Source organism: Meleagris gallopavo, chromosome 28 (assembly GCF_905368555.1).
Source record: "Meleagris gallopavo chromosome 28, MGAL_WU_HG_1.1, whole genome shotgun sequence".
Taxonomy (NCBI): Eukaryota; Metazoa; Chordata; class Aves; order Galliformes; family Phasianidae; genus Meleagris; species Meleagris gallopavo.
The window spans coordinates 1,390,877-1,415,983 of record NC_139431.1 but is presented as its reverse complement, the minus strand read 5'-3'; the positions used below and the strand labels follow the sequence as shown (position 1 = coordinate 1,415,983).

General features: G+C 53.0%; 2 protein-coding genes across 4 annotated transcripts; one reads left to right on the top strand and one right to left on the bottom strand.

Moving 5' to 3' along the window:
- Nucleotides 1-979: 979 nt before the first annotated feature.
- On the top strand, nucleotides 980-17,520 carry SLC16A4 (solute carrier family 16 member 4). Of its 3 annotated transcripts, none has more exons than XM_085210279.1 (9): nucleotides 980-1,251; nucleotides 1,677-1,780; nucleotides 2,319-2,391; nucleotides 2,925-3,068; nucleotides 3,426-3,587; nucleotides 4,034-4,540; nucleotides 5,415-5,626; nucleotides 6,261-6,354; nucleotides 9,699-17,520. In XM_085210279.1, exons 1-9 carry the CDS (start codon nucleotides 1,236-1,238, stop codon nucleotides 9,941-9,943), a joined length of 1,557 nt encoding a protein of 518 aa, XP_085066405.1. In that variant the 5' UTR covers nucleotides 980-1,235; the 3' UTR covers nucleotides 9,944-17,520. The 3 variants fall into 3 exon arrangements, with proteins under 3 accessions (XP_085066405.1, XP_085066406.1, XP_010722569.1); XM_010724267.4 differs by having other exon boundaries at nucleotides 987-1,251; nucleotides 2,259-2,391; XM_085210280.1 differs by lacking the exon at nucleotides 3,426-3,587 and having other exon boundaries at nucleotides 983-1,251; nucleotides 2,259-2,391.
- Nucleotides 15,887-23,662, bottom strand: RBM15 (RNA binding motif protein 15). The gene has a single exon (XM_010724307.3). The coding sequence runs from the start codon at nucleotides 23,509-23,511 to the stop codon at nucleotides 20,647-20,649; it is 2,865 nt and encodes a 954-aa protein (XP_010722609.2). The 5' UTR covers nucleotides 23,512-23,662; the 3' UTR covers nucleotides 15,887-20,646.
- Between the last annotated feature and the right edge of the window lie 1,445 nt (nucleotides 23,663-25,107).

Sequence of the window (25,107 nt, the reverse complement as noted above, 5' to 3'; positions counted from 1 at the left end):
GAGATTCAAGCATTTGGAATTGGGCAGGGGAACAATCCCACAGAAAGGTTTTTCCCCTGAAAGGCTGCTTTGCTCAAATGCTTCCTCAACACAAGGGAGCAGGAAGGAGCTGGTTTGCAGTAGAGCATATGCCAACAAATAGGGCTGGGTTGGAGGTAAAACTGCGTTCACACCATTTAGACTTTACTGCTGCACTCACTGGTGACATTCCCCCCGATCTCACCATCACTGTTTTGTATGAAGCAGGCTCTAGGGACTGGCTGCTCTGCACAGCACTCTCCTGATGAGGTTGGTGCTAATGATTCCTGCAGCAGCAGGGATGGGGCTCTGCTCTCCCTCCAGCCTGGCTGCTCTGGGAGGTGAGCGCTGCTGCACAGTGCCCATTATTTACCTCCCCTTTATTTTCTTTCATGCTCAGTTTCCAAGCTCATCTCTTCAAAAGAGCTTGCAGATGCCCATTTTAAATAGCCCCAAACCAACAGAGCCACAGGCTCCTCAAAAAGCAAAAGTTAAAGGGGTGTGAGCACAGAAGGGGGCACTCAGCTCTCCCAGTAACGAGCCCCATGACACTGCCCTCATTATCAGGGCTGCTGGATACCTGGAACACAGGGTTGGCCTCAGGTGCTGCCACCCTGCACCCTGGGCACCCCAAGCCCTCGTAGCACACGCTGCAAACGCTGTCCCACATAAATAAAAGCTCAATGCATGTGCTGAAAGCCCAACTGTAAGGAAGATTCTCCACGCTGTCCTGTTTACCCCAGGATGTCTGCTTCCAGAGCTCTGTCCCAGGATCTGGCAGCAAGAGGGAGTAAAGCAGGGATGGGGACAGACATCCACCCCAACCCCATTTCAGCACTGCTGCCCTGGTGATGGCTCACCTCCTCCTCCTGGGGCCAAAGGGCTGGGCTGGGCCAACAGCTTTGGCTTCCATCCATCAGTGCAGCAGCCGGACACGGAGCCTCAGCTGGATCCCTGCAGGCAGGAATTCTGCTCTGCCATCGCTCCGGACGGGGAAGGGGAGGGACTCCTGGCCTGGAGCAGCAGGGAGGAAGAAGGCTCCTAACATAAGTCCTGCTTCGGTTCTGTGTTGATCGTCATCTCTGCTGCAGACGGACACGGGGCCGGGTTGGGGGCAGAGGGTCACAACCAGAGCCGGGGGGGGGGACTCCATTTCTGCAGCAAATGACGAGAAGATTCCTCTTTGCATTCTGCAGCTCCGGGAAAGGTTTGCCAGCATGCAGCAGCAAGGCGGTAAGGAAGGGGTCGGGTTTGTTGGCTCCGCTGCTGCTGGAAGTATGGGACAGATAGATGGGTGGGTGGGAAGAAAGTGGGCAGGGAAAGCCTCCCCAGGAGCTCAAAGATGGGACAGACAGAGCCCCGGCTTTTAGCACGAACCAACCCAACCCTGTGCTCTAAAGCAGCAGGGAAAGTGCTTAATTACTGTGCCTGCGGCAATTTAGGATGGAGAAAAGAAACGGAGCTGCGTGCAAGCAGTGATACTGTGGAACTGAACAAAAAGATTGGTAGCAGCTTCGGTCCTTAAAAACGTGCTGTAGTGGAGCACAACATACTGCTCCCATCTCCTTCAGAGAGAAGGACCAGAGGGGTTCTCCTGGGAGAAGCTTCATAGATCACAACATGCATGGAGTTAATGCACTCCAAATTCTCATTCCCAGGGGAAAGGAAAGAAGGAAAGCCAGAGCCACCAGCAGTGACGGGAGATGGGAGCCAAGGCACGGACAGAGGGTGGGCATGGGCAGCAGTGCTGCACTTCTTCCTGGTAAGCAGAGCACAAATTCACCCCACACTTTGGGAATTTGGGGTGTGTGGGAAGACTTAGGATGGTCTGACCCCATCCAACTAATGGCAAAAAATTAGGGGAAGGCTCAGAGGCAGCGAATGCTTTGCCACAGGAGGACAGGCAGAGCAAAGAGCAAGGATGCTGCCTCCCATAGCTGGCAATGGTTAACCCCAGCCCTGGGCCAGGAGGCACCAGCTGGCCTTTGTCCTTTGGGAAGGGAGCAAGCACTGAGACCCGCTCAGAAATTAATTCATCAAAGCAAAGCTCTGATGTCATTTTGTTCTGCTGCTCTGGAAAAGCCAGTTTTGCACGGGGTCAAGTGAGATTCAACCCCAACATAGGAACCTTACTGGTATTTCCCCAACATTCCTTAACTTGTCCCAAAGGCAATATGTTACCCAGAAGGAGGGAGCACATCCATCCCCCGCAGCATCTCACCTGTCCTGCTCTGACACAGGTCAATGTGTTCGTGATGGGAATGCTCAAAACCTTTGGCATTTTCTTCGTGGCTTTCCAGGAGGATGTGGGGGGCTCCTCAGAGCAGGTCAGCTGGATTGGCTCCATCATGTCCTCACTGCGCTTCCTAGGAGGTGAGCACTGCACTGCAGGGAGGGACCTGAGGGTGCTGCAGGTGCAGATCCCTCACCTACAGCTGCTCCACACCACATCCATCAGCACAGCCTGGGGCTGAGCTGCTGGAAAGGAGCTCTGTGAAGAAGGACCTGGAGGTCCTGGTTGACCAATGGTTGGCCAACAGTTGACCATGAGCCTGCAGTGTGCCTCTGTGGCCAAGGCCAATGGTTCACTGGGGTACACTGGCCAGAAGTGGGAGTGAGGTGCTTCTCCCCCGTGTTCTGCCCTGGAGAGGCTCCCATCTGCAGGGCTGCATGCAGTGCTGGGCTCCCCAGCTCAAGAGAACTGCTGGAAAAAGCCCAGCGGTGGGCTGCAGAGATGGTGGGGCCTGGAGCAACTCCTGATGTGGAAAAGCTGAGAGCCCTGGGGCTGTTCAGCAGGGGAAGGAAAGGCTGAGGGGGATCTGATCAGTGCTGATCAGTATCTGGAGGGTGGGGGTCAGGGGATCTGGGCTCTTTGGCCACCAAGCTCTGCCTCTTCTCCCATACAGCCCCACTGGTGGCCGTGGTCTGCAGGCGGATGGGCGAGCGGCCGACCTCCATCCTCGGGGCTGGGCTGGTCAGTGGGGGCTGCCTGCTCAGCACACAGGCCACCGGTGTCCCCTTCCTTTGTGTCTCCATGGGACTCCTGCTGGGTGAGTGGCAGCTCCCTTAACCCAGGCTGTGTCCCTGCTGCCCCTGCCCCTTGGCCATCCCCAGCCCCTTTCTACAAGACGCTGCGTGAAACCCCCAATGTTGACACCCACGAGCACAAAATCCCACGTCCAAAACAAACCAGACCAAACCAACCTTGCTTTCCTCCCTGCACCCAACACATGCTGTGATCCCTCCCCTACTTAATTCATAGTAAAAGCGCACAGTGTCAAAAACCCACACAGTGCATGAAATCCTATTCTCAGCCGGCAAGAAGAACCCCGCTTTCACCTCCATCCTAGAGAGAAAAAGCTCGGGGTGGCCCAGCTTTGCCACTGACCCCTTGTGTTTGCACCCAGGCATGGGGTTCTGCTGCCTATACCAGGCAGCAGCAGTGATGACGGCCAAGCGTTGCAGGACCCGGCTGGCTTTCTCCAATGCTGTTGCACGCTCAGGGATGGGCCTCACCTTCCTGACTGCACCCTTCACACAGCTGCTCATCGATACCTATGGCTGGCAGGGTGAGCACAACTCCTGCCCTATGCGTGGCTCAGTGGGAGGGCAGGAGGAACGGCGCTGCCTCTCCGGGAGCAGCCCTGTGGTGATGGGTTGGTGGTTGGACTAAATAATCTTGGAGGTCTTTTCCAACTGTAATTATTCTATGATGATTAAATGCTGAGTAAGTCGTTAGGTATGTCAGAGTCAACACAGAATGCCCAATTTGCATCACCTTGAAAGTCCAGCGCTTCTAATGAATGAAAGCAAAGCAAAGCTCTGAACTTGTTGCACGTGCTATAGAGAAAGGGATTTCCAGTTAGAAAAGCCAAAATAAAGGCTCCTGCATGACACCCCTACCTCCTTGCTCTGCCTCCTTCTTTACATCCACAACAAATTACGTCCTTTCTTCCTTCTCCCCCATTCTCCTAGCAAAATGCATTTTTAAAAAGCACCTTTTGCCTCGCTGCAGGTACTCTCCTGATTTTCAGTGGCATCATGCTGAACCTCGTGCCTTCCAGCATGCTGCTGCGCCCCGTCCGCACCCAGCTGCCTCTGTGCCCCCCTGCCAGCAATGAGGACAGGAGCTCAGTGCCCAAAGGACACCCCGAGGAAGCCACTAATGGAGCAGCACAGCCTTCCCAGCCTCGGGGCCTTCCCAGCACAGAGCCACCTGCAGAGCCCTGCAGCACTGGTGCAGTAACAACAGCAGCACCAGGGGAAGCCCCCACTGACAGCTGCTGCCCCGAAACCATCAGTGAGGCCACCAAGAGCTGCAGATCCTTCCCGGTGCTCAAGGAGGAGAAACCGCAGCCTCTTGTTGATTTCTCTCCCCTAAAGGATCCCCTCTTCTTCATTTTTACCTGGTCTTTCTTGTTCAGCCACCTGGCCTACTTTGTGCCCATCTTCCACCTGGTAGCCAGAGCCAGGACGTTGGGCATAAGCAGCATGGATGCCTCCTACTTCATCTCAGTGGCCGGTAGGCAAGAGAATCTTTTAAAACACATTTATAATTGCAAAATAGGCAAGCATTGCAACACAGATCTTGCCAAGAAACACTCCCGAGATGTGTTCTAAAATAAATCCTCATGGAAGAGCCTGAGCTCACAGCCCTTACTCCCTTCTGTATATATAGCACTGCTTGCTGCACATGGATAGAGCTGCTCTCAGATGGTGGGTGGTTCTCTCAGCCAACCCTTCTGCAGGGAACAAATGCGGGTTTCAGGCTGCTAGGTGTGAGCCCTGGCCTCCCAGCCATCCCTGCTCTGCTCAGACCCACAAAAGCCACAGAAATGCATTCTGCATTCAAAGACCTCCAGTCTGACCACGGGGTGTACAGAGAGGTATAAAGGATTAGAGAAAAAAGGAGGGGGGAAAAAAAAAAAAAAAAAGAAAGCCACCACTAATTTGGATCTGAGCATTTGGATTTGGCACATTCACTTCTTGGGGGGAGGTAAGAAAAAGCTGCCCTCCACCCCCCCCAAGAAATAATGCTGTGTGAACATGACACGAACACTACAGTCACATCACGTCAAGAAAACGGCCCCAGCCTCAGCCATCATAAAACATTTTATTGTATAAAAATAAATCTTCCTTCCACAGCGCTGTGCAACGTGTAGAAATGAGGTAATGTTGTGAAGGAATTGAGGAGGAGCTCACAGCAATTAATCTGACGCCCTTAATTAAGAGCAGGAGGGACGCAGCACGATGAGCTGACGGCCCCCACTGCTCTGATCTTCATTTTACACAAACGCATCCAAAAATGTGAAAACAAGCACCAAAAGTTGGGAAAAATATAGATATCTATCTATGTAAGAAACCTTTCCCTGAGGCTCAGTGACCTCTTCCTGCAGGCATCACCGAGACGGGCAGCCAGCTGCTCTCAGGCTGGATTGCAGACCAGAATTGGACCAAGAAGTACCATTACCACGCAGCTTACCTGGTGCTCTGCGGCGTCACCAACCTGCTCTGCCCCCTGGCCACCACCTTTCCTCTGCTCATGACCTATGCTGTGGCCTTTGCCATCTTCTGCGGTGGATTCCTGGCTCTGGTGCTCCCTGTGCTGGTGAGGATATTATATATATATATAATGGAATATAATATGGAACAAAATTGAAAGGTATGGCAATTCTAACAGCATTCCAAAATACATAACCACCTTTTTGTAAGGCTGAAGAGCCCTGATGTGCTCTTGTGGGCTGCAGTGAGAGGGGTCTGCCTCCAAATCCCTATGGCAGGACTCCAGTCTGCCCAGCCCTGTCAATGGGATGCAGCAGCAGCACTGGGAGCTCCTTGAATTGCCTTCCACATCCTCCTTTCTAAAAGCTCTTAGGAAGCAGAACGAATCCATTCACTGACTACCTGTAATGCAAAGCCAAAGGGCTGTAAGCGTGGTCCCAAGCCTCGGGCTGTCTGTAACACACACAGAATGGGTACAGTGGGATCTGGATAGGGAAACACTTTTGCAGCTTGGCCTGCCCTCCCAGGATGTCCCCAAACGGTGGGAAGACAGAAGTGCACTTTGCATGCTGTAATTTCAGCGCTCACCTTTGGGAGGCGAGCAGATTCCAGGCTGAGTCACACCAGAGGTGCAAAGTCCTCCCCAAACCCCACAGCATCCAGAGATGAACTCCTCCACAAAAGGTCTTCTGTGCCTCCCACGAACCCCCACCGATATTTACCTGCATTTACACCAACAGGTAGACCTGGTCGGCGTGCAAAAACTCCACAGCTATTTGGGCTTTGCTTCCTTCTTTGCTGGGATAGCAGCTGTTGGTGGACCTCCTCTAGCAGGTAATGTAAACTTTACACGTCTCACATACCCACCACCAGCATCCAGTAGTAACACCTTCTTCTGGATCAGTCTCCTACCCGTACACATCCGTGGGTGGCTTTTCTGTCCAAGCAGATAAAACACAAAGAACACATTTGAGAACACCAGCTTTGTGCACAGCAAACATGTTTTGCTCGTGAATGTACAGAGTGTGACAGCTGCAAGGGAAAGGAGCTCAGCACCCTCAGCACAGCAGCACCGACCTCACTACCACTGGGTCTGACCACTATCAGGGCACTGTTAATACTGAACCTGAAACAGAGGGACTGAAGGAAGACAGCCCTGCATCAGTGCTCTGTGATACCACCTCCATCCTGCAGAGTTCCAGCAGCCCTGCCATGCTGCAGGCATGAGAAAGATTGATTTCCCTAATCAATATCTCTAGGTTGACCAAATTCTGAGTATGGATGCAATTTGGAGCAGCTAAAGCGTTTCATTGACAGCGTGCTTTACACTGTCACAGTGATCCATAGCCCGTGCTGGAGAAGATCTCTTCTGCTGATACAAGATGTACGTCCAGCAGAAAGCAATACCTGCAAAACCAGCGCAGGAAATTTTCTGACAGAATAACATACGGCGTGAAAAGAGCTAAATAAGTTGGCTCTCCTTCGTCCATGCATCATGCAGTGGTTATGCTTCCCTCTGCTTCCAATCTATTCTCACTAATTGGAAGCCTTCTGCTTCCTGACGATGCGAGGATGGGTCTGGGTTTCATAAAGCAAGCAGGTTTTCTGCGGGAAGCCCATACAGAGATCAGCCTCCTTCATCCTGATGGCATAAATCGAGGTCCAACAAAGCCAAGGGTCACACTGATCCACCTCACTGCAAGGAGAGTGAGAGGGAAATGAGTCACAGCTCGGGATCTAGGTTTGTGGCACACCATAGTTTGCCTTTTGCTGTAGTTTTCTCTTCCTATGCTTTCTACTGCTCCAACACTGCTGTCTGAAACATGAAAACCAATTGGGACTGCCTGCTAACTCCCTGCTCCCAACAGCAGCTGAACACGCAGCAGGACTGAAGTGCTAAGTAAGATCTTGGGGGGTTCGGTGCACCCCACTGCTGCTGACCTCCCTGAAATGCTGACCTCAGAAGCACAGCTTGCATTGTTTCTGCAGTGAAAGCCACGACATGAGGGAGACACGGGTCATAAATGCTTATTGTGCACAGCAGAGCAAAGCCTGATCACAGTGCAATGAAGAGGTGACTTACGTGCAAATCTGGTTAACTGGAAGCCCTTAAGCCAGGGCTGAGGCTCCTCGCTGCTGGGTGCTCCTGCCCTCCTGAACAGCAGAACAAGGCAGAACAAACATCATTTTGGCAAGCTACAAGAGAGCCGAGGAGAAGGCACATCCTATTTCCTAAGGAGGAGAAATCAGTAACAAACTGCAAAAGGGAAAAAACAAACAAACAAACAAACATCACCAATCAAATGATGTGATTCAAGATTACAAAACTGATTCCAGCAGCCAGCACACAGCAACTCCAGCTCCAACAAACGTGGGAGGTAAAGGGGGAGAGGAAGGAATCATCTGAAAGCAGCATTGGCACAAGGATTAAAATGCTCTCACTTCCAGCGTGGCTGCCTTTGTGCTAGGCATTGCTGTTAGGAAACGTGCAGCAAACAAAACCCAGAGGTGCCAGGCCCCTCACAGAGCAGCTCTGCAATCCCAACAACCCAACCAGCTTGTAGAACCACTGCTCTGCTGTGTGTTGCAGGCACTCAGCTCCCTGCGGCAGGATTTGGCCCTTGTTGCTCAGGGAAGAGGCACGCAGGCTCTGAAAGATGTGCTGTGCTCAGAGCATCACCTGCATGGCACTGCCAGCCAGGAGGGGAAACTGAAGCTTCAGCGCTAAGCAGAGCTTCTGTAAATTAAAAAACACCCAGAAAAATCCCGCATTTAGAAAGATCACGAAGATTTAAAAAATAATAATAAAAAGATTCAGAGCTTATCACAACTGGAATGCCCTGCTCTGGATGTCTACGTTGTACAGTTGACAATGTCAGCATCCCTGGTTTGCATCCCATAGATCTTCAAAGAGCAGAAGCTGACCCCACCTCTGATGACAGCCCATCCTGCACAACACATGGGGAGCACATTGCCACGTCCTCCCACTGTGCTTCCCTGGGCTCTGCCCTCTGGAAAGGCACTCCTGGGCTCAAGCAATATCCCTGAGAAAAAGGAAAAACGACAGAGCTGAGATCTGGCAAAGGCATGGGATAACTGAAAGCTGGTGAGCCCACAGGGCACTGTGCAAGACTTCCTCTTCTCCCCCAAAGCCCTCCATGGCTCTGTAAATGCCAGCAAGGAAAGCATTGGCATCTGTCCCTTTCGGTCACCCAGCCCCATACTGAGCAGCACTGCTTCCTTCCCCACCATTCCACAGGTAATGCTGGGAACAAGGCTCTGCTGCTGTTGTTTTCTGGTCTATCTGGATGCCAAACTGCTGCTGTAAATGGTGTAAATCCATGGATGTCATGCAAGGAATTCTGCTCCACATGAGCAGCAGCTCTGAGCTCTGCTGGTCACTGTGCTGCTCACCCACCCCATGCATCCAGATGCCAGATTTGGGAATATACTGCAGGATTTATGACAGGCAGCAGCAGCTCCTATTGCTTTGCACATTTTACATTCAAGCAGGAAGAATTAAACGAAAGACCCAGATAACAGATGATACACACACTTAAATTTGAAGGTCCAGAAACTAGACGTAACCAAACAAAACACTTCAAGGTCACTTTAAAAGGCGACCTGCCTCTCTGCTGATTCCTGAGTCTCTGTGGAATTCGGGTTTTCCTTTTAAGTGCCAGCAAAGCTACTATTAAGCAGGTTTGCTCGCAGCCCCTCGTCTGGGATCTCTCATTTTGGACAGGTTGCTGCACTGGGTCTGCTCAAAAGGCAGCATGCCTGGGGGAATGGGGAGATGGCGGCGCAGATGTTGCAAAGCCCAACACGTGCAGAGCATCTCATTATCCAGCAGGACCTCACATCTGCTGCAGCAGCTACTTCTGGCCCCTGTGGTTAAAAAGCAAAAGGAAAATGTTGGGGATTAAACGTAATCCAATCCAAACCCACATCCACTACAAGGGGCTGCCAAGGTCGGTCCCAAGAACACCCTGCAGTTTGCCTGTTGTACCAATTGCCACGTGCCAGCTGCACACCCACAAAGGGTAAAGGCAACCTGCAGAAAATATCTGAGGCGTTCTTAAACGAGAGCACACCTCCCTTGCTTCCCACACACCTCCCCAAAGTGATTTTCAGCGAGAAAAACCCAACAGCCTCAATAACCATCTCCTCTCCTGCAGGGTGGCTGTACGACTACACGCAGACTTACGCCTGCTCGTTCCTCTTTGCTGGTGCCTGTGCTCTGCTCTCTCCTGTCTCCTTCTTTTTGGAGCCGCTGGCCCAGAGGTGGAAGCTGCAGAAAGCCAACGTTTCCATGCAGAGTGAAGCCATCCTGCAGGGCAGCTCGGGAAGGGCTGGCTTTGGTTGCAGCCACAGCCAGATGCCTACCAGCACAGACCTGCAATGTCAAAGTAAGAATTGTTAGACGTTGCATGCACAGCTAGTACATCCAGATGTGCCATTAAAGCCACCAATACATGCAGTGTGAAGTGTTCTCTGGCAGGGCTGGGGATATGGGCTACCACTGAGCTCCTGCCCTATACCCCCACCCTGGTGCTGGGATCCACCAAGAGTCAAAGCACAGCAGGAGCTTTAGCTTATTAACTCAGATACAGCTAATTAGCAGCAGGGAAGGAGGCAGGAACAGGGATAGGTAGCAGAGATAAGATTTGAACTTCCAACGGGATGAAGTAACAGCTGGGCACTGCATGAGTGATCGCAGCAAAGGGCTCAGAGCTGAAGTCGCTCTCCTTAAAGCCAGGAGCAGAGTAGGGCAGAATCACACCCAGCCATCAGGATCCTCTCCCCAGAGCAGCAGAACCCACAAAGCCCCAACCCCACATGTTGGCCCCACGCTGACTGCTTCCATTTGGATGGATGAGGAGTGTTGTTCCTCTGTAGGAACATTATTTCAAAGCACAGGGCACAAATGAAGTGGTCTGTATGGCACAAAAAGCTGCCGTGGTGTCGAGGAGCTGCAGGGAGAAGCATTGGCTCACAGGTAATGGGCCAAATTCAGTGGGCACACAACTGAGTGATGCCAAAGAAATGGTGCATGCTTAAGTGAGGGGAGTATGAGAGCTCTGAATGTGCAGTCAATGGGGAGCATCAGTGGTCCGAAATGCCTTGCTTTTCCTAGACCTGCCCATCTCCTGCAGAAATCCACAGGCAGCACCTGCTTCAGAAATTGCCCTTTGCACCTTTATAGCACGTGATTCAGCTGTGCCAGCTCATCCTTGGGGCCGGGGGAGGATCTCCAGTGGGTCAGCTTCCGAGCAACAGGGCTGTAAGGCTGAAGCAGACCAGATGAGGCACCAGGGGATAAAGAGGGGTGAGTGGGACCATCGTGATTGGTAGTGAGCCAGTCCTGCACCGAGCATCAGGCTGAGAGCTGCAGCAGAGATGAAGCTTTCATTGACAAATTTAAGTTTTCACTTCTTGAAATATTCAAGCTCCTACTCGTGTCCCTGCTGAACAAATTAAAACTGCCACTTTTGCTGCTACAATAGCAACTGTCCGGGCTGTAGGGCTGGCCTACACTTGGCTTCAGATTTTCCAAATCAAGAGCTTCAAACAAAGCCACAACCCTCTCATTTTTCACCTCAAACGCACGCGCCGTGCTTCCTGCTACCCAGCATCATGAAATGCAGTGAACAGAGCTGATCCACAGCCTCGGTCCACTGCACTGACCTCTCTGTCTGCTTTGTAGCACCTGCCTACTGCTTGCTCTAACCTCTCCCAGGCAAGCACTGCTGCATTTTCACCTTTTTCCCCATTAAGAACCAACCTGCAGCAGGACAGGGTGCGTGCATCCCCATCTTACCTCCAGCAGCAGCCCCCACCTCCTGGGTTTTGGGGAGCATCCTCTCCCCTTGTGCTCCTTCCAATCCAAGGGCTTAAAAACTAAAACAAAACCCGACAACCCTTCAGTCTCATTCTGCACCTCTAACACACGTGCTTTGCTTCCCACTGCCCAGTGCTGGAAGACCCAACAATCAGAGCGACGTGGGAGCAGAGATGCTCTCCAACCCAGTGACACACACCACTGCTTCCTTACCCTTATTTAGGAAAACTGAGGGTCTCCATCATGCTTGCACCCCCACCCCTTTCTGCAAACAGCTCTGAATTCCCCCTTTCCTGCAGCACCCAACCCACAGCCTGACACCAGCAGCCCAGAAATGACTCAGCATAGGCAGGGTACCTTTCTTGTGCCCTCATCACCTCCTCATCTCCATCCAAAAAGCTCAGGAGCCTCACGCTGTCCTGACACACGGCTCCAAATCTTCCTCGCTGCAGCTCAGGACAACTTCTGCAGATCCACTCCTCTCCTCTCAAACCTTTTGCTGAGGAGGCAAGCACAGAACAGATGCTTTGTTTTTCCTCGCATGGCTGAGGAGCAGAGCCATTCATTTATCCATTCACCCACATCAGAGCGACCATGGGAACATCTGCCCAGGGGAAGATCCTTTATCTCACTGAAGCCCTTTTACAAAGAGCTTCCCAAAGGCAGCCCTGCACAGCGGGCTTTGCTGGGGCAAAGCAAGCGCCATAGAAATCTAGCTGTAAAATTCACACCAGAGCTGAGGAAGCAGGTGCTGACAACTTTTGCCAAAGATGCTGCAAAGGTCATCACTGAAACTGCCTCCAGGGAGTGCAAGGGGAAACTGCAGCACTGCCATCGCTCAGTGATCTGCCCCCAGAGAGCAGCAGCACCCACAGATCTGATCCTGGCCTGAGGGCTCTGCAGGAGCTGGGAGCAGGAAGCCGCTGGGATGCAGCTGCAATCGGAGATGGCATCAGAAAGCACACTGCACGAATCCTTTGTGCACATGGGGATTAGTTTATGCAAAAGTGGCTGGGGGCCGTGGGCTCCTTCCATCCCACCTTCCATCCCACCCTCCCCCATGCTGTGATCCTCTGATATTCAACACCTCAAATGCTGCCGTTTTCAAAGAGCATCGTGCAACTCTCCCCCCAGATCCACATCCAACGCAGCCCTATTTCACAGCAAGAACAAACCAAGCCTCCCGCTGCTTCAGTTCCTCTCTCACACCTGGGAAAGCTGCCTGTAAGTTTAGGAGAGCTGCTTTCACTGAGGGTTTTGGGAATTCATCATCTGCCCTAATGGAAACCAAAGAGAAGAAGGGAAAAAAAAGGACATGTTTGATGAGGTAAGTTCTAGCTTTGGGTAAGCTTACAGAGCCCAACGCTCACTGAAAAGCCTTCCAGCCTGCAGTAACCTCAAAAACCAGGAACTCACTCCATACCCACCAGCAATTTCAGAAGTAATTAATGGACCAAAGTCCTCACTCTGCAGTGATGCAGACTTTGGCTCCTGAGCTTCTGAGCACCTTCCCCTGCAGGCATCTCTCACGTGGGTGAGACGGGGCTGGGAGGTGCCCACACACCCAGCACTCTGTAGGACCCATCCTGAGCCCTCGAGCCTTCATTCAAGCAGGGGAAGGAAACCCTAGAGGAGGAAGCAAAGGCCATGAGGAAGAGCAGAGGTATTTGTCACCAGCCCTGTGACAGCTGGGAACGCGTCTGCACTGCTTTTATTGCCTTAGGGAGAGAGATAGGGAGAAGGGAGAGGAGCAGCACGGGGATGAGCCCAAATGCTGCAGGGGCTGCACGGCCACGGGAACAGCAGCTCCCTGCCCGCGCCCCCAGGGCTCTTAGCTCTGCACTTCTCAAAACACAGCAGAGTCATGCAGGAGGAGCTGCTCCTCACCAAACCCATTGCACTGCAGGGAAAGGTGCCAGCGCAGGGCAGGACGCGTTGCTGACAGTCAGCCCGATCCTTCCCCTGTGTCTGGGGACAGGAAATACTGGAGCCAGCTGAAAAGCTACGGGCTGATCTTCAGATCCGATTGCAGAGCTAGGTATGAAGGTCAAGGCAGGGAAATGAGTAGATGAAATATCCATCACCCACAATTAACCTGGAGCTCAGCACCCGCGCAGCCCTACTGCAATTAACGCCACGCCGCAACGGGATACGAAGGATTTGCAAACCGGGAGAGGGTTTTTCCACCTCACCCTCACCCTCTGCTGCCAGCACTGCCCACAACAAAGCACAGCTGACCATCTCACCCTCCACAGCCCCATCTCCCCATCCCCAAAGCAGCTGTAGGGAAGCACAGCCCCGCAGCCGACCCAGAACCACAACGCTTCCCACTCCTTTCCCTTCTGCGAGGGCAGACACGTGGTGAGAGCAGATCCTCAGAGAGCATTTGCCATTTCACTGCAGAGCGAGCTCGTTATCAGCCCAGAGCAGGAGCTGGGCCATCTGATGTTTTAAAGTGATTAATTCAGCTGCGGCTGGGAAAAGCACAATTTGGGAGAAAAAAAGAGGTGTGAATCCAAGGAGCTGCTGCCCCATCTAATCTGCTCCCATCTCTTCCTGCTGCAGCGCACTTCGTTAAACGGTTCTCTTTACAAATCCACTTTCCCCTGATTGCCTGCCCGAAGTCTCGTTAGCCCAATTAACACGATGCACTTAACGAAAGCCGGGGTCCACCTGGCAGCTGCAGCAGCACCCCTCTATAAGCAACCGATGCCCCATAGGACCTCCAAACACAGGATGCGAAAAGGACCACAACAACCAGCAGCAGAACAGGAGGATGGGCACAGCTGGAGGTGTGCAACGCTTTGGGTCACAGCAACAGCTCACAGCCCAACTGCACATGCATACAAACACACAAATTTTAACTACAAACGCCAACTGCTGGAAGAAAACCTCAGCTCAGGACTCTCACCATGCCAGCAAGATTGGAAACCTCGTTGGTGATACCTAAAAATGCTCTCATTGACAACAGATTCATTTAGACACCCATCCCAGCATCCCATAAACACACGCAGCTCCACATTGCAATTACCCCGATTAAAGGCTGTGCCCTGGGTGAGTCAGCTCACAAAGCCAGAACATCAGCTCTGCTTTCCCACACCGAAAACCCATCCTGTGGGCATGGAAACCTCGTGGCATCAAACAGGAGAACCCCAAAGCAAACACGGGGCTCATCCCAGCACTGAGCAAAGTACAAGTCAGTAGACACCTGAGGCTGGAGAAGCAAAAAACCAACAGGCAAACAACAAAACCATCTCTTTTTACATTACAATTCAGTCCAAGCTCACCACCCCCTTACCTGTTTTTGGGGATTTACACAGCTCTGTGCCCCGGGAACAGCATCCTTCAGCTGGGAGGCCCTGCAGCCCTCCTGTACGGCCACAGGACAGCACCATGTTGGTTATCCACGGCAGGCGAAGGGATGTCAAAGCAATCAGGGCAAGCTTGCGTTTCAAGGCGTCTTCATCTGCGAGTCACGTTCATTCTAACACCACGCGAGGCTTCCGGAACCGACGACGCAGCAGTGTCAGCTTCTTCTTCATCCCGACGACGGTCAAACTGTGCCCCGAAGTCACCGCAGAGCCTCGACCAGGGGAAGGCAGAACAACAGCAGCCAAACACGGCGGGCCGCCTCCGTCCTCCTGTCAGCATCGCACTGCACAGCGCGCTCGACCACAAGCAAACGTGCGGTCGTACCTGGGACGCGATCAGGGCGCATGCACATCCAAGGCAGGTGGGGTGGGCTCCAAAAACCAGCACTGAACACCAACCAGCAAAGGTTTTAAATTAACCAACACCGACTCGTCGTCCGTTCAGAACTACACCCAGCACCGCACAACCGCTGCAAAGGGAGGCAACTGCTGCAAAGGGCCCGGAGGTGGAGGAGCAGCTCAACGTGTGGCAGGACAGGCTTTATTTACGGCATCTAAACACGTTTTTAATGCCTCATTTCGGGTTTGGTTTGGTTTTTTTTTTTTTTTTTTTTTTTGCTGCAAAGGTTTTTACGTGCAAGATTTCAACGCGCTCTCAATTTTTTTTTTTTCCTCCTCTCTTCGAACTTAAAAAATATTAAAAAAAAAAATGATAATAATAATAATAATAATAATAATAAAAAGAAAATCAAAATGGAAATTAAAGCCCAAAACAAGCGAGGTGAACGAAACCAATCAGAAACACAACATTCAGCAACTCCGGCTCTTCGAAGCCCCGGCCTTGGGCACCGTTCTGCTGCAGGGCGCCGCTTCCCTGCTCCTTGCATGCCAGCATCAGCACCGCTTCCTCGTACGGATGAGGACTGAAGCAGCAAACGAAACCCCAGTGCTGCCAAACCAAAGGGTGATGCTGGGTTCTTCCAAGCAGGTAAAACACGCCGGTCAATGCAAAAGCTCCGTTCTCCCCGCTTCTTTGCACAGGAGCCGCAAGCGTCGGCTCAGCCACCGAGCAGCAGCAGCAGCAAAGAACCCCTCAGCTGCAAACAAAGGGGTCAAACGTTTGTTGTCAATTCACTCCCAGGCAGAAAAACCATTTTCCTCAAAAGAAACAATTTATTTAGAATGAAACAAAATCAGCTCAACTGTGAGCGCATGTTTGAGTGACAGCTACGGGAAGCTGTGTGAGCCATAAAAAGGGTATTCCTTTACTTTTCCAGCAATCTTGTGTACACAGCACAAAGCAAAGAGGTCATTTTTTTTTTTTTTTTTTTTCCACTTAAAACACGGCCATTGGCATCACAATAGCAGATACACAACTTTTTTTTTTTTTTTTTTTTTTTTAAAGCTGCCATTTTTAGTAAAATGCACAAATACTAAACAGATAAGCTTTCTTCCATCAAGAGGCCCATGTAAATTCCACTCAAGCCACAGCTTCTCTTCCCAAAGGTCCATTAGAGCTCGGTATCCCATGCGGTTGTCCTCTGCTGTCCGCCAGCTTTGCTTGCAGGAGGAAAGAAAATGTTATTCCATACAAATGCATACAACAGATTTCCCCCTCCTTACATTATACAGAACGACAAAGCCTTCCTGAATATTCTACCCAGACTTCAACACCACCCAAGGGCATGAAACCTTGAATGAAGTCACCTTCCATGTACGGAAGCACAACGAGCAGCACAGAGTTTGGTTTTGGACCGAGGTTAAACCAGGCTTCCAGCATCAATGGTCACCATTAACAGCTATCATGACAAATCAGAAGCATCACCCGCGAGAAAAACCAACCCAAGTGATGCCAATGGAGTTGGCTTTCCTCAAAGAGCATCTCCTGAAGGCAACATATCAACAGAAGTATGACACGTAGTGCTCACAAGGCTCTCTCATGCTCTCAGCTCTCCTGTGTCATTCTGACGACGTTAAAGGAGAGGGCAAAGCAGAGAGGCATCCCATAGGATTTAAAGTCGATGCTATTCACGTTGTGTTTCTCACCCATCGTTTGCACACAACCAGAGCTGCAGGTGTGGGTTTGGTTAACCGTTCTTTGAACAATACGCTCTGCCTTCAGCCTAATAACACAAAAACCATCCCAGCATTCAGGTTATAATTCATTGGAATACCTGTCCTTCAGCACAATCTGCAGAAAGTCCATAGAAAATGGGCAGACAAGGGGGAAAGAACCCCAAAAACTCTGTATTATGCATGGCAGCAATTTTCTCCACTCTTGTTTCTGTTCAACAGGCGTGCAAGAGGCTCCACAGGAGCACTGCCCTCACCACTGTTTACATAAAGCCCGGAACTGAGTATTTCCAAGCCATTTTCCCTGAGTCCTCAGAGTTTTTGAACCTGTCTTCACAATTTTCATTCACTCCTCCTCCTCCACATTAATACTTAAGGCCTTTCACCTCAGTTACCATCAGCTCGATGGCTCTGCGACAATGCAAGACATCCCAAGCTCTCCTCCGTGCCCTCCGTAGGGTCACCAAATCGTTCCTTCAACATCCATACACTTTAATGGAGAAGGTTAAGATTTGCCCGGCACGTAAATCCCTTCTCCCTCTGCAATGCTTAAAAGGATCCTCTGGGGCTTGTAACCCAGAACCTCTGCCTGCAGAGCTGATGGTAACAGGCAGCAGCAGACCAAGCACCAGGCTGGAGCAAACAAAGCCACTGGCCAGCAGCCAAGGAAGTTGCATAAAGTTTCCAATTAAAAAAAAAAAACAAAAACAAAAACAACCCTACTAAAATCTTAAACAAAAGTATGAGTCATTTGAGGTTCTTTCCCCAAAGCATAAAGCACAGCTATACAAAATGATTCAGGAAAAGGACATCCTTTTTCCACAGTAATTCAACAAGGAACACTGGCTGCACACGACGTTAGAAGGAATACTGAGCTCCTGCCCGAGCAACATAATGCCAAATATGATTAGAGAGCTGAAGTCTGCTACATCTGTTCTGCTCTAGACAGAAGTGGTATCACATACGGACTTCCACACGCGGTCAGCCCTGGCCAAGATGACTTTCAGAGGACAGTTACTCCAATGGTGCACCTTTGGGGCCCAAGGGAAAGCACAGCCAACGCCGTGCCGGACTCAATGGCAGCACGCGACTAAGTGCCGGCAAAACAAACGTTGCCAGTCAATTAGGTTTTGACATTAATTACCCTCAAAGGGTGGTAAAATCCTTGCTTACAAAACAGAGCAGCAACCACAAAGAAACCAGATTTAAAGAAGCAGGTACTCCGTTCCATAAGAAAGCAGAAAACCTGGAGTCCAACACAGCCTGTCGTGCTGCCCTCCAGCACAGCGACCCATAAAAGTACAACCGCTGCTATTTAACAAGGAGAAAGGCATCCCACGCTGCCTCAGCTGCTCACCCACAGTTTGCTCTGATGTGTGGACAAGCTGTGTTGACCCCGAGGTTTACAGGCTTTAAAACAACTGCAGGTGTCTGTTGGGTGTCAGCATGAACAACCACCGTGCTCAGCAAGCGGCAGCGTTGGACGTGGTAACATCAGTGCTTCTTTGGGGCCTTGGGCAGATTGGAATTCCCAGCAGTTCAAGATTCTTTCCCTTCAAATTCTGCTCCCCGTTTCAGGTTCATGGGAAAACTCGCCCCGAATGCGAGGAGCACTGGAAGGCAAGTCAGCAGCAGTGCTGATTGCATGCCAACACGCAACAGACACCTGGGAGAATTCAGACAGACATTCTGTGCAGGAAGTGGTAAATATGCCATATCATCTCCTAACACATCGTTATCTGCATTGTTGGTGTCATTCTGAGGAAGTCTCCTTGTTAATAGTAAGATGAACAGCTGATTTCTGCCATCTATTACATTCACACTGAAGGAGAAGAATCCAGGAAGCCCGGATTTCGCCCTCAAACACTTAAGAGCATTAAATGAGGCTTTTAGAAAGAAAAGTGGCTCTAAAACCAAAATTTGCTTTCAAGTTCCGCTGCCACATTCAAGTTCTCAGCTCCCAGCGATGCTCGGGACGCAGCACTGCTCCTTCAGGCCAGGAATGGGAAATCCAACCCCACTGAAAGCTGCTCCATCAAGAGGTCCTACAGAAACGCACCTCTGTGACAGCGAATCTCGAGCACACGACGCAACTGCAGTGCCCACGCAATACATTCAACACATCTCCTCCTTCATTGATGCTACTGGCAACCCCTCCCCACTCTTGGAATGGGGTTTTTTTTGCCTGTGGTGGAAGTTGATGGGGAGACCAACCTGCACCAATCACCCATTGGAGGACAACTGAGAGAAGCAGTGCTGCGTTGACATTGCCTGGCTCTGAAAATGTGGCTAAGTGCAAGACTACATTCTGGTTTTAAGTGCAAGGTTACATTTTAGGGCCTGTATATCAGTCACCCTTCAGCTCAGAAGCCAGAGACAACATCCCTCCAGCTGTTAACTGAAACAGTGGGGATTCAGATGCCTTTTTCCCCCCTTCATCAGTGCTGTATAAGCAAGGTGTGACAGCTGGAGGAAAGTGCCCAATGAGGGGAAAACGAATGAGAAAACGAGCAAAGTTCTTTGGAAAAAATCAAGGCAAACTGTTTCCTCCCACCTCAGCAGCCTGGAGTGCTTCTCCAGGATGCTAAGAACACTTTACTCCGGGTGCCTACAGAATGATAAACCTCATGTAATGCCCACTGTACTGTACCTGAAAAGTTCCTAGCAGACAGCAGTTCCTTGCTATTAACAAAGAGGTAAAAGGATAATGAGAACTTTTAGGTAATTAAATTATTACAGAATTAAAACCATCTCTGGAGAGAAGCACACTTGCTCAGAGTTTGCACTGTGGAAGCAGACCCCACTGTACCTGCAACTCTTTGAAAAAGGCAGTAAAAACAAAAAACCACAATATATTCTTAAAGCACCTCCTTGTTTTCTTGCATACCAGAGTAAGCACAAGACATTCATGGTTTGTAACAAAGTCCTCAGCTATTTACCAAACATTGTCACTGCTACAAACCCAAAGTGCATATATGGGATACAACAGAACTGAGAGAAATAGGAGAAATACACCTGTTGTTTTGTTTTAAGAAAACCAACCAAAAAAAGCATACTTTTCAGTGCATGCATTCTGTGGGGCCGGATGAATCAAACACCCAATAAAGGAACTCATGTTCTGCAGTGTACCCAAGAGCAGGTGCTGGTCACCTGAAGGACATCGACCTCGAGCCATAGGACTCAAAGGGAAACCCTTCAGGTTCCCGAGGAAGGGGAGGATGTGGGCCTGAGGCCATCACAGCACTGCCACGACTCAAAAGAACAGCTGACACCAGTCTGCATTTAGCAGGGATGTGGTTTTTCCATTCAAACTACCGAGTGCTTTAAATCTGGTCTTTTTCGGTTCGGAACTCTAGAGGATGAGCTGTCCAACTTGCTTTAAAAATACATGAAATGAAAAAAGGACGCGAATCAAAACGAGGAAGATGGGAGTTTGTTCTTCCCTCCCCCCCCACCCCACCCCCTTCCCCAGTCTTTTGTTGTGGTTTTTTTTTTTTTTCCTTTTTTTTTTTTTCCTTTCTTTTTTTTTTTTTTTTTTTTTTCTCCATAAATCAAAGCAGGCCGAGCCTCCCTGCTATCCCCACGGATAAGGGATTCTCCAAACATCCTACTCACGCTAATGGCTAACCAACCTTTCTGGCTTCTAACTTTATAGAAAAAATGCAGTAACAGAAAAAAAAAAAAAAAAAAAAAAAATGGGCAAGGAAAGTCACCTACAAACAAAGATCTAATTTAAAATAACGACAGGGCTGGCTAAGGCTGTATCCCATAGCACCTGGCGCACGCTGGAGGGGCTGTGTGGAGGAGTAGGCAGGGTTGGGTACAGAGCACACGAGGGCCTTAGGATGCCCCACGGACGATGATCATGACCAGATAGTCGTCCTCTGATTTGGCCAGCGCCTTGGCCGTGGAGTCCAGGAACTGCTGGGAGAAATCGCAGGGCGGAAAGGCGTGCAGGACCCCGCTGTTCTCCTTGTCTTTGTTGCCCCCCACAGGGAGGCTGATCACCCCAGCAGCCTGCTTTTGCTTTAGATAAGAGACCAGATTCCTGAGCGGCCTCTGGGTGGAGGTGGTGGCCTCGCCAGCCCCGGCTGCGGAGCGGTTGTCTGATGTGCCAGGCACGGCCAAAAGGATGGCATAGCCATTGGGACCAGCCACCTTGATGCGGCGGTTCACCTCATCCAGCTTGGGCTGGTCCAGACGAAGACGTTGGGTGATCTTGAGCTGAGCTACTTTCCCACCAGTCGCTCCCTCCACAAGGAGACTGCTGGCAACTCTGAGGTCCCCCTGAAGCAGATGCATATTGGACGGGAAATTGCTGTTCTTCAGCAGAAGCATCCCCTGCCACGCCAAGCACAGCTTGGGGGCTCCCCCAGCCTGCGACGCTCCGTCCTGCTGCTGTTTCTGAGGTGGAGGTTTGAGGCGAGAGCCTCCACCGCCTCCCTCTGCAGCACGTTCATCCTTTTTGGCCGGGCTTTTGCACTCCTGTGCAGCAGCTGCTGCAGAAGTGCGATGTTTCCGCTCCCTTTCAGCGGAATTCTTTCGGTCACGCTTTTCATTCTGACCCCTCTCCAAGCTGCCCCTCCGTGACTCCCGGATGGGAGAGGGCCGCTCCAAGAGGAGCAAGCGGGACGATGAGCGCTCCGGGTCGCTGCTGTAACGCTCCCTCCCTCCGACGAGCTCGGGGCTGCGGTCCGGCGGTGTGGTCGTGGTCAAGCAGTGACGCTTCCGAGAGGAAGAGGAGCGCTCGCTGTCCGGAGAGCGGTCCAAGTGCCGGCCTCCGTCCTCGGCCAGCCTCCTTTTCCTAGGCTGATCCCTACTAGTGCCCAACTCCCGCTCCCCTCGGTCCCGCTCCAAGGACCAACCATCCCGACGGCGTTCTAGGCTTTCCAGTGGGTCGTAGGCAGCTGCTCGGTTACTCCTGTCCCGTACAGGGGGTGGGGGTGGCACCCACTCTGTCTCGGGATAAAGGTCTCTGTCACGGTCTCTATAGAGTAACGGTGGCGTCCTGTCCCGGGCCCCCCGAAGCGGATCGGGCGGGGCTCCCCGGTGAGCCCCAAAAGCAGCCGCCTCTGCCACGAGCTCGTAATGAGCAGGAGGTGGCAAAGGCAGGGGCTGCAGGTAGGGCTGCTGGTACCGATGCTCGGTATCCGCAAAGTCTACGCGGAGGCGGCGGTCCGGCCCACCCAAGGGAAAGCCGCGCATGTGGGTGCACGCCGCCTGCGCCGCATCCAGGCTCTCGTACTGGATGTAGGCCCACGAATCACCTTTGCGGTAATCGATGGTACGAATGGTGCCAAAACGATCAAATTCCCTGGCCAGGGCGGCAAGGGGCACCCAGGGCCCGAGACCACCCACCCAGAGCCTGGTAGTTGGAGTGGCTTTACCATACCCGATCTTGATAGGGTTGCGCAAGAGCACCTTTCCTGACATGGCCAGCTTGGCCCGGTGCGCCATGTCCAGATTTTCAAATTTAAGAAAACCATAAGTGCTGGTCTGCCCGCGCCCCGGCCTTTTGATGTCCACCTCAGTAATGACCCCAAAACGGTCAAAAGCTCGGCGTAAATCTGTCTCGCTCACGGTGATGTCCAGGTTGCCCAGGAACAACGTGCGGTTGGCTCTCTGGTCATCCTCGGGGCTGATCTCCTCCTCGCCAGCAGCTCCAGCACCACCTCCTCCTCCACGGAATCCCCCAGCAGCCGCCACGCTGGCCACCCGTTCCAGCCCGTAGGCCGGCCGCACTCGCGCTTCATAAAAACCCCCATAGTCCCTCTCCCTCTCCAACTCCCTGGGCAGAGGGGGCGGAGGCGGCAGGCGGCCCAAGGCGAGCTGCTGCAGCCTGTAGTCCCGATAACCCAAAGCCCCACCGCTGCCGGCGGGGGACAAAGCCCGCTGCGTCGCCCCGGCTGCAGGATGCCGGACAGCCGCCGCCGCCGCCGCCAACCCCACGGCGGTCGTTCCGTACGGAGATTCCTTATCCAGCAGCGCCGGCGAACGGCTGCTCCGCCTCCGGCTGCTCCCACCGCCGCTCCCAACGTAGACAGCCTCGATTTTCAGCGGGCGGTCGTACAGCACGAGACGGCCGCGGGCGTGCTTGGCGGCTCGGGCATCCTCGGGCCGGCGGAAGTTGACGAAAGCCACGCGTTCATCAGCAGCGCCGGTGCCGGGCGGGAGGCGGCTGATTTTAACGCTCACGTCGCCGAAACGTTTGAATTCGTGGAACAGCCCGTCCTCGACCGCCTCGTCGCTCAAAGCCGAGCCCAGCTCGCTGATCTTCAGCGTCTTGTACTCCCCGCCGCTGCCCGCCTCGGACGAGGAGGACGACTGGGCCGCAACCGCCGCCCTGGACTCAGCCCCGCGGCCGCTGCCGCTCCGCGACGGCTCCGCGCTTTTACCGCCGTAGCTGTGCCGCCCGCCCCCGCCGCCCGCCGCCGCCGCCGCTGCCGCCGCCCCGCTCTCGTACTCCCGGCTGCCGGCGCGGGCGGCCTTGTCCGTGTGCGGGCCGCGCCGGCTGCTGCCGCTGTTGCTGTCGTTGGAAGCCGCCGCCGCCGCCGCTTTGCCGCCGTTGGAACCGCCGCCGGAACCGCTCGGCTTCTTGCTGCTCCGCTCGCCGCGCGCAGAGGAGGAGGAGGAGGCCGAGTCCTCGCCGCCCCCTCCGCCCCGCGACCGCTTGGCTTTGGCCGGGGAGCGCTCCTTGCCTTTCATGGCGGCGGCCGGCGGGGCCGCCTCCCGCCCGGCCCTGCGCCCCGGCGGCCTCACCGACGGACTGACCGCCGCGCTCACGCATCCGCCGCCATCTTGGAAGCCGCGGCGGTCGCCGGCCCCGCCCCCTCGGCGCCCATTGGCCGTTTGGCGCCTCGCCCCCACCCTCTCCCTCCCGCCGGGCGGAAGACCCGCCCGGCCGCCCCCTCGATGCTCGTTTCCATTGGCTCAGGGAGATGTCCGTCTACGGACTGGCCTCGCGCGCCGGGAAGAGCCGCCCCCCGTCCGCCCCGCCCCGCTATCTCATTGGATAGTTAGAAAGGGCGCGGCCTTCTGATTGGTCGCTCTCTCCTGTCACTAGGAGCGGCTCGGCCGTGAGGGACTTCCTTTACTCATTGGTCATTGGGCGAAATCCGCTCCTCCTTTCGATTGGCTCTCTCACCTGCCAGTTGTCGCTGACCTGCCGCCCTGCCGCTCTCCATTCGTCCGCAGGTTCCCGTCGTCCCTGTCAAATTCTCGCGAGCAGCACTTTATCCGTCCCCTTTCTCCATTGGCCACTGCTAACCCGGCCTGCCCCGCTCTGACTGGCTGAAGCCAACGCCACTCCTGAAGAAGCGCGGGCTGCTGCCCACGCTCCGCTCTTCAATTACCATTGGACGAGAAAATCTCCCCAGGCATCTGATTGGCTGCGGTCTGGAGCACGCGGATTGGCTAACGCGGTGGTCAGCCAGGAGCGCTCTGAGCTTGATTGGTCTCCTCGGGGAGGTGGGCAGTAACGGGATCGCTCCCCCGGAACGTTAGCGTCCAACAGAGGGAGAAGCGAATCGCGGTTTTAGTAGCAGCCCGTTGGGGTTTGCGTCTCCCTCTCACATCACCTCCATCCGACAGGCGCGGTTCACCGAGCCTCGCGAAAACTGAGTGGGTTTGGAGCTGTGGGTAAATAGCTGGTGTCTAAATATAGGGCTAGGAGCGATGGGAATGGCTTGAAATAAGCGTTGGGCTTCGAAAAACGAGCTCCTATCACTGCTCTCCTGGGGAGACACGAGAGGAGGAGAGAGCCTGGGCTCCTCTTTTCCCCAGAGGAAAATCACTGCCCCGTCAGCACTGCTGCTTATGCCTCCCTTCCAGGACCTGTGCTGCTAGGAAGGATGCTGCACCCCGGGCTTCAGGAAGGAGGTCCAACCCACAGCGTCCTTTGGGGAGCAGAACACTGCAGAGTTGAATACAAAAACGCAACGTTTTGGTTTAGAACGGATAACCCTAACCCCCTTCATCACCCCTCCCTGGGTGTCCCATGGCTGAGGAATCGCTCCTTGGCCGGGTGAGATCGAAACGCGGGGGGAAATCCTCTCCCGCCACATTTCAGCTTCGCCTTTGAGGCTACGTCTGGTAGGACGTGGCACAGCTCCACGGGCTCGAGAGGAAACGCTTTGAATGCTGGAGATTTCTATCCGTCAAGGTCCTCAGGTTGGGAGCGAAACACAGAAATTAAAATTCCACAGCTGATGAGTCACAGCTTAAAAGACACCTTGGGGGAGCACTGGGCCACGTCGCCAGAGGGACGGCTCTCCTGCCAGGCACTTCAGCTCATTTCCCTCC